The 9,501-nt window shown below is 35.6% G+C and overlaps 1 protein-coding gene and 1 pseudogene across 1 annotated transcript; one reads left to right on the forward strand and one right to left on the reverse strand.

The window, feature by feature from the left end:
• Window positions 1-1,325: 1,325 nt before the first annotated feature.
• Window positions 1,326-2,141, forward strand: LOC109564298 (olfactory receptor 4K15-like; annotated as a pseudogene).
• A 3,814-nt stretch (window positions 2,142-5,955) lies between these two features.
• Window positions 5,956-6,942, reverse strand: LOC109564299 (olfactory receptor 4F6-like). Its single transcript, XM_019967788.2, has one exon. It carries the CDS (start codon window positions 6,940-6,942, stop codon window positions 5,956-5,958), a length of 987 nt encoding a protein of 328 aa, XP_019823347.2.
• Window positions 6,943-9,501: the final 2,559 nt, after the last annotated feature.

Here is a 9,501-nt window from a genome sequence, read left to right on the forward strand (position 1 = left end):
TTTTATTCTTTGATAGATCATACACCACCTACAATCTATTTCTTTTTCACTGAAGTGATCAAAAGTGATCACAGATCATAGTAAGAAAATATTCAATAAATTCCTGTTTACCACACTGGAAAAAATTAAAAGCCCCCCCTACATCTATTACTTTCTAATTTTCTTTTAACGAAATCAGTGTCATCAATAGCTTCAATTACAAACAACAGGGAGATTATATTCACGTAAAACCCCAGGACCACAGCATTGAATTGATCATAATTCTTAATTCATAGCACATTCACAAATTTCTCAATGTCTATTTTGAATTTGTTTGCTTGTTTATTTACAACAAAACTATAGCTATAAAAACATGACTAATACAAGACCTAAATAGCTCATAATATCATATAGCTGATAATGTGTGCATACTCATCCTGATCCTTACTTCCCCACAGCTGGAGTTACTTACATCATTTTAAATACATAGTTTATACATAGAAGTCCCTATAAAATACACCATTTTCTATTGCTGTTCACTTTATAAACATTATGATGACCTCTTTTTTATTCAATACTATGTCTCAAAAAGATACATCTCTGTCATTTTATATAGTTGTATTTTATGTTTTATTTCAGAATAATATTCCACTGTCATGTTTATATGTATAATTATAAATATTTCCATATATACAGTTGTAAGAATTTATCTCAAGCATGCAAATGAGACTGAAATTGCTGGACCATAGGATGTACAAGCGGAGAAGGCAATGGCACCCCACTCCAGTACTCTTGCCTGGAAACTTCCATGGATGGAGGAGCCTGGTTGGCTGCAGTCCATGGGGTTGCTAAGAGTCAGACACGACTGAGCAACTTCACTTTCACTTTTCACTTTCATGCATTGGAGAAGGAAATGGCAACCCACTCCAGGGTTCTTGCCTGGAGAATCCCCAGGATGGAGGAGCCTGGTAGGCTGCCGTCTACAGGGTCGCACAGAGTCGGACACGACTGAAGCGACTTAGCAGCAGCAGCAGCAGGATGTATGAATATTGAGCTTTACAAGAAAAGGACAATTTTTTTCCAAAGTGACTATGTAAGTAAATGCTTCCATCAGCAATAAATAAGAAACCTGCTTGATTCAGAAAATATATTTTTATGTCTTTTATTCAGATAAAATTAGAATAAACTGAAGTAAAAGGAAGAAGTAAAAAGTCTGTGGTTCATGGGGTCACAAAGAGTCGGACACGACTGAGCAATTGAACTGGACTGAACTGAACCAGTCTGTAGTGTCCGGATTTAATTTCCTTGGGCTGTGTGATTTATGGGAGCTATAGGCCTTCCTCCTAATGATATTTTACTCGCTTTATTTAATCACCATATTAGGCAACATCTTCATTGTGCTGCTAATTATTGCTGACCTTCATCTCTACTCCCCTATGTACTTCATATTAGTCAATCTTTCATTCATTTACGTATGCCTTTCATCAGTAACCACGCCTCAACTGACCTCAGACTTTCTCAAGGCAAACAAGACCATCTCCCTTAGAGCATGCATGTCTCAGATTTTTGGGGGGACATTTTTTTTGATGGGGCAAAATGGTGCTGCTTGTGTCCATGGCCTATGACCTTTATGTGGCCATCTGCAAGCCACTCCATTACTCTAGTATCATGAACACACAAATGTGCATTCGGCTAGTGATGACATCATGGATCACTGGCTTTGTGCATTCAATAAGCCTACTAACTATATAATTTCCTTTCTGTGGATCCAGAGAATTGGATAGTATTTTCTGTGATATTCGATTGGTGATCAAGCTAGCTTTCTTGGACACTTATGTCTTAGAAATGTTGATTCATGCTGACAGCGGGGTACTGGCCACCATCTGCTTCATTCTACTGCTGATCTCTTACTTTTATATTCTGCTTACTGTCTGCCATCAATCCAGGTGCAGGGCATACAAGGCTCTCTCCACTTGCACTGCCCACAGTGTGGTGGTCATTTTATTCTTTGGCCTTGTATCTTCATTTCTCTTTTTCCACTCAGCACCACTTGGGTGGGCAAGTTCTTTGCTGTATTTTATGCGATCATCACACCACTACTAAATCCAGTCATTTATACTTTAAGAAACAAAGAGATTAGAAATGCCATTAAGTGGCTATGATGACAGACTGTGGATTTCTGTTGGTATTTCATCATCTCAAATTATCAGAATGTCTTCTGTGAGCACCCTAAATTAGCCACACCTATCCTGTTATTTAAGACTGGGAAGAGTTTCCTAATTCACATATAGAAATCATGTATATCTCTTGAAGAAAGTTTTGTATCAATTCTTTAGTATTCTAGAATTGCAAAAATGAGTTCCTGTTTGGGAAATGTGGCCAGTCTTTATAAGTGTGATTTTGATTGTTCTCAAGAATGACTTGAAATTAGTAAGAATTTTAATGTTAATTATTATGATTCTTACTATTACTTCAATGCTGACCACCATATCAAGAAATTTTCTATTATTCTATGCATTTCTTAAAGAGCATTTCACATAGACCTTCTCCAAAATTTTCTTTAATAAGTTAGTGCATTATATTGCTATATTTATCTTTATAAAATGATAAATTAGTCTATCAATTAGATAACATTCTATTAACATTCTATAAACATATATATATAAGTAATCATTAAATATTTTTAATCATATTCAGAAAGGAAATTGAATCATAATCCTAATCTGGAGAGTTTTTTTTTCTCTTAACATCATGTTTTAGTCATTTGTGAAACAGTACACTTTTTTTTTTTTAATATCTTTAAAAGATATATCTTAAATACAAGTGAAGTGAAGTGAAATTCACTTAGTCGTGTCTAACTCTTTGTAACCCAATGGACTATACAGTCCATGGAATTCTCCAGGTCAGAATACTGGAGTGGGTTAGACTTTCCCTTCTCCAGGGGATCTTCCCAAACCAGGGATTGATCCCAGGTCTTCCACATTGCAGGTGGATTCTTTAACAGCTGAGTTATCAGGGAAGCCCATTAAATACAAAGATGGCTATATCAACAACTTTTGGAGATTTTGCTTTTTTCCTTCCTAGTCATAAATGGGTTAGGTAGTTCATCATTAGGTAGGTCAAAAAATGTAGCTTTGGAATAAATTATCCACTTAATTCACTGAAGTGTTCAAATAGCCTGTAAGAACTAGAGTATGTTCAAAGCTTGTGAATAATTTATTACTACATTAAACAAAACTTTTCTTCAGAAATCTTCCTCAAAATGTTATATGTTTACATCCATTTATATGAAATCTATGGATCTAGATATACTACCAATTTCATATTCTTTTCTAAAAATGACATGATCCTTTGTATTTTGTAAATTTCCAATAGACAATCTCAGGAATAAACCCTTAAGTAAAATAACTGCTATTTTCATATGTGTATGTATATATGCACATGCATTCTGCTATTTTTACTCTTTTATAAAATTTATTCTTATATTCTTTTATATCTTTGTATTATGGATAATATCTATTAATTTGTCTTGAATCTACTGATTTTTTCCTTCTGCTGTCTGCAATCTGTTTTTGTCTTCTTAAATTCATAATATTGCACATTTCCTTTTTGATTCTAAAATCACTTGGTTCTTTCTTAGATATTCTGTTCCTCTGTGTAATTTTTTTCAGTTTTTCAAATTCTTAATGTCTTTTAACTATATCAATTATTTTATGCTCTCTTCTGATTTCACAGATTGTGTTTTATGTGGCCTGCTTCTCTTAACTCATTCCCCACTAATTATCAATCACATATCCCTGCTTCTTGCATATTCCACATTTTTTTTTATATTTTACACATTGTATATCAAAGATCATATAGTGCTGATATAATAAATTCCTTCAGAAATAATCTACTCCTTCCTCTCTGAGGCATAAAATGTTAAGGTGTGATCACTTCAATCTGATCAAGTACTACCCTATTTGATTCTGCAGTGTAATTTTTATAAGACTTGGTACAGTTAAGGTTTGCTCCTGTTTCTTGGATATATCCCTTCCACATTTGGATTATGATTCTAATAGATCTTTTGCTCTTTAGTCTGATAGAGTTCAGGTGGTTTCCTATTGCCTTTCAGAACTTTTGAGCTTACAACTTTAGTCTTCTCTATTCTCCTGCTACTTTCAAAAGTAAGGCAAATTCCTCAATCAGAGTTTTGGCTTTATATTGTACTTTCTAACTTAATGTACCTAAAAAAAATCAACTAAAAATATAAATCAAATTACAAAATAATTGCAAACAGAAAAATATGAAATAAAAACTGATTGCATAATCCTGAAAGAATTGTGATCACAAATACTCAGGACATAGTGTCCTTTCATAGCTTCACAGTGAACCTGGCTCAGTCTTCTAGTTGTCAAAGCCAGCTATAAATTAAATAGGTTTTGTAATTTACACAGATCATACACACTAACACGTATTTAATACCCATGTATTGAGACATGGCACCCCACTCCAGTACTCTTGCCTGGAAAATCCCATGGACAGAGGAGCCTGGTGGGCTGCAGTCCATGGAGTCGCTAAGAGTCGGACACGACTGAGTGACTTCACTTTCACTTTTCACTTTCATGCTTTGGAGAAGGAAATGGCAACCCACTCCAGTGTTCTTGCCTGGAGAATCCCAGGGACAGGGGAGCCTGGTGGGCTGCCATCTATGGGGTCACACAGAGTCGGACACGACTAAAGTGACTTAGCAGCAGCAGCAGCAGATAGCATATTGAAAAGCAGAGACGTTACTTTGCCAACAAAGGTCCATTTAGTCAAGGCTATGGTTTTTCCAGTGGTCATGTATGGATGAGAGAGTTGGACTGTGAAGAAAGCTGAGCGCAAAGAATTGATCCTTTTGAACTGTGGTGTTGGAGAAGACTCTTGAGAGTCCCTTGGACTGCAAGGAGATCCAACCAGTCCATTCTAAAGGAGATCAGCCCTGGGTGTTCTTTGGAAGGACTGATGCTAAAGCTGAAACTCCAGTACTTTGGCCACCTCATGTGAAGAGTTGACTCAATGGAAAAGATGCTGATGCTGGGAGGGATTGGGGGCAGGAGGAAAAGGGGACAACAAAGGATGAGATGGCTGGATGGCATCACCGACTCAATGGACGTGAGTTTGAGTGAACTCCGGGAGTTGGTGATGGATAGGGAGGCTTGGCGTGCTGTGATTCATGGGGTCACAAAGAGTCGGACACGACTGAGCGACTGAACTGAACTGAGAGTTATATGAGTTACTAGGGAAAACAGCAAAAAATTTGGATAGAGTAGTTGTTGGATAATAATAATACCATCCAGGCTATAGTCAGATCAACACATTCTGATGTTTGATGAATATTCATCGATGGATTAAGTCACAGTTTCAAAGATTGTGAAGTACCGACATACATAAATTTTCCTGTCCTAAGTCAACTGGAGATGACTTGAGTCCATTTGAAATGAAACAAGCAAGGGATGCACATATTCAAACTCATAAAACATACTGTTTATGAGGTTCTCCTTCTTGTTTTCCTTCCCCGTATCTGTCAATCTCTATTACAGCATCTGACCCATTTTCTCTCTACTCCACCTCTCACTCGCTGTTTTTTGCCCCAGGTCATAAATACTCCCAGACACATATTTTTGTCTTTCAGAAGGAAGGATAAATTTAATTATTTATATCCAGCATTTAAATTGGAGAGTTATATATTTCATAATTTTCTGAAAATTTGCAGGTATTAGTTCTACATTATTGAATTAATAAAATTCAGTTGATTAATTGAATATGGGCAGTCTGATGCATAAGGCCATACTTTCAGCAGACACAAGTGTCTAATCATTGCTTTGCCAAAAATGTCCAAATACTTATTGGGGCTTTAATTTGGCTGACAAATCTTTATCTAGAGAGTTAACATGATGATTCAATGTAACAACATAACCAATGGTCTAGTCTAAATATTATAAAATGGTAACCTCAGAAAAAAACAGCCCCAAATTTGTATATAACCACTTGTATTTCATGAAGTTGTTTGAAATAAGCTGTGCTCCCATGAGTTACTAGTCTCCTCATTGCTGTCTTCATGTCCTTGTTCCTCAATGTATAAATGGCAGGATTCAGGATGGGTGTAACCAAAAAGTCTAAAATGGCAAGAAACTTATCCACTGTCACTGTGGGAAATGGCCACATGTAAACAAAGATGCAGGGTCCAAAGAACAAAACCACCACAGTGATGTGCGCTGAAAGAGTAGAGAGGGCCTTGCGCAAACCATCTGAAGAGCGTTTCCATACAGTGACCAGAATGAAAACATAGGAGATGATCAGCAAGAAGAAAGTGCCCATGGATATGAACCCACTGTTGGCAGTGACCATGAATTCCATTCTGTAGGAATCTACACAGGCAAGTTTGATAAACCAAGGAAGGTCACAGTAAAAGCTGTCGATTTCATTAGGACCACAGAAAGGCAAATGGATCACAAAGGCTAACTGGACCACTGAGTGAATGAGGCCAATAGCCCAAGCACCACACAGAAGCAAAAGGCACACCCGTGGGCTCATGATGGTCGGGTAGTGCAGGGGCTTACATATGGCCACATAGCGGTCAAAGGCCATGGCAGTGAGCAGCACCATCTCAGATCCACCCAGCGTGTGAAGGACAAATATCTGGATGACACACCCCTGGAAGGATATGGTTTTGTGCCCAGAGTACAGGTCAGAGATCATCTTAGGCACTGTTAAGGTAGAAAGACACAAATCAATAGATGAGAGGTTGGCTAAAAGGAAGTACATGGGGGAATGTAGATGAGGGTCAAAGGTCACTGCAAACACAACAAGGAGATTCCCCAGAACAATTGTTACATAAAACACTGTAGAGAAGGCAAGGAGGAAATGCTGCACTGGTCTAGAGGCAGAAAGTCCCAGAAAAACAAATTCAGACACTGAAGTGTCATTTCTTTCATACATTGGCTTTTTCTGATGATACCTAAAATCCAGAAACAAAATATCCAAAGAACTTATCAAATATTAATATTTAAAGAAACAGATTTAAGCGTTTATCAAATTCAATTTTATGAAGAAAAAAACTTCACTAACAGCCATTAATACGTTATGAAAATATCATGCATTAATTTATTTCTTCAAGTAACACAACTAACGAATGTAACTCATATCCTAATGAGTATCTACTATATTCTAAGTCCAATGTCAAGTTCTGAGGTGAAACAGAAATTCTGACTTTTGAAGTTTTACAGGTTTGATCTAGATGGATAGATACAGATAGATCAACATTAAATAACTTTAAATACAGATACATCTCTGACAACTAATTTGAAGGAAATATCAGAGGGCTATGATAATGTGACACATCACCATCATGATTATTTAGGCTCTGCAAAATATGAGCTATCACTGAAATTAAGTAGAGTAGTCCAGACTTTGGAAATGCTGTGTGCAAAGGCCCTGAGACACAATTCGGGGGGACAAGAATATGAATGACTAAGATCAGGCTGGAGAAATAGGCCAAACAGGATGAAATATTTGATCCACAATAAGAATTTTGCTTTTTACCCTGAAAGCAGTAGAAAATCTGGGGGGATATTCAGCTCTAGCTGATAATATTTCTGTTTTCAGAGAGTTATAAAAACCTCAATGTAAACAATGGAAGGAGAGGGCCAGAATAAATGAGTAACCTCAAGAGACTATTGAAGAATCATATCACACCAGTGGGGACAGGGTGAATTATTCATTCAATGGTGTTGGCACAACAGATAAACTTGTAAATGCATAGATTATTGCCTCTCATCGTAAACTCAAGAAAGTTTCAAAATGATATTTAAACATCAAAAGGGTAACAAATCAAAAGAAAGAAAAATAATATTTAAACAAATATTTAACATCTAAAAGTCATTCTAAGAATATCTCATTAACAAATAAGGGAGGAAAAATAGTTGGCACTATCCATAATATTCAGTTCTTACTATACTTAGATATAGGTATATGTACAAAGTTTGCATACATAGCTACATAGATATCTTATATGGATATATAAGCACTATAAAATAAAAATTAAAAACACACTGAAAAACAAGTTATAAAATATCAGAAAGATGACTAATATTTCTTTATGAAATTAGTTCCTCCAGATAGATTAAATAGAAAGTGTGGTATACCAAATTTACAATGAGAAAAACATATAAGACTACTGACACAGAAGAAATCCTAATAACTGATAGTCATATGAAAAGTTAAACTCTCACTCAAAGAAATGTAAATAAGATTGCGTTGGGTGCTATTCTGTATTAACAAATTTCAAAGGTTTAAAAAAATTGATGAAATCATGGGTGAAGCTATGAGGAAAAAGTCACATTCATACACTGATAAAGAGAAAAGAAATTCAATTTGTTTAGAAGGTACTTCAGAAATAGACACCTAAACTTCAAATTTTTCACTATTTATGACTAAGTCAAGTGAAAATATATACACTCTACTATATACAAAATAGATAAATAACAAAAGCTATTCTATAGCAGAGACAACTATATTTAATATCTTGTATAATTTCTAATGGAAAAGAATCTGCCAAAGAATATATATGTATATATAGAGATATATATACATATATATATATTAATGAATCACTTTGCTGTTTACCTAAAACATATAAAATAATCAACTATACTTCAGTAAAAAAGAAAATTTTCTTAGTGTATTGAAACTAGATAAACTAACAGTTAAGCTACAAGAGGCATCAATGATAAAAAAAATTATAAAAAAATTTAGAAATAACATAAAAGTCTGCAATGGAGCATTTTCATAGTTAAATAAATATGAATTAAATATTCATAGTTCTTTCATCTTGGAAGTGTATTATTACTCATATATAGGAATAAAATTCATTGCTATGAAATATATGAATAACAGCCATTTAAAAACTGAGAAGTTCACAAGAAAGATATACAGGAAACATTTTTAAAACTTGTATGTCTAAGGAGAAAATAGAAAATGCATATCTTTAATTCTTATCACTAAATTGTTCCTCTCCAGGCTTATATGCATTTATTAGTTTGAGTCATAAGAGATTATTCTTTCAGTCAGTTCATATTTGATCAAATATCAATTTTATAGAGTTCAACCTAATACACATACTATTTCTTTTAGACATAATATTAAACAACTGTATCTTGAAACAAACCAAATTACTGATGCTTGTTCCACATCTGAATTAAATACCAGGAGTCCCCCACTTGCACAGCCACCACTAAGCTTTCCTCCAGGCCCCACACCAACAACCACGCTCTCTCTCATCACTCCTCCCTTGGCACTCCAAACCACGCCTGGGCTCTCCCCACCACCACGCCTGGGCTCTCCCGTGGACACAACTCTGCACTGCCTCAGTGGGAAAGCAGCTTAAGTCTGTTGGAGCCCCTTGAAACTGTTATAGCCAAGAAGAGACAAGTAGGCAGCCAGGCCAGTGAGGAAGGACATTGTGAGGGTAATGGTTGTGAAGTGGGTCTTGCAACCAAA

This window comes from Bos indicus, chromosome 10 (assembly GCF_029378745.1).
Source record: "Bos indicus isolate NIAB-ARS_2022 breed Sahiwal x Tharparkar chromosome 10, NIAB-ARS_B.indTharparkar_mat_pri_1.0, whole genome shotgun sequence".
NCBI lineage: Eukaryota > Metazoa > Chordata > Mammalia > Artiodactyla > Bovidae > Bos > Bos indicus.

What these genes read in the sequence shown, in the direction of transcription:
- LOC109564299 (XM_019967788.2), bottom strand. Translation starts at nt 6,942, where the DNA reads ATGTATGAAAGAAATGACACTTCAGTGTCTGAATTTGTTTTTCTGGGA.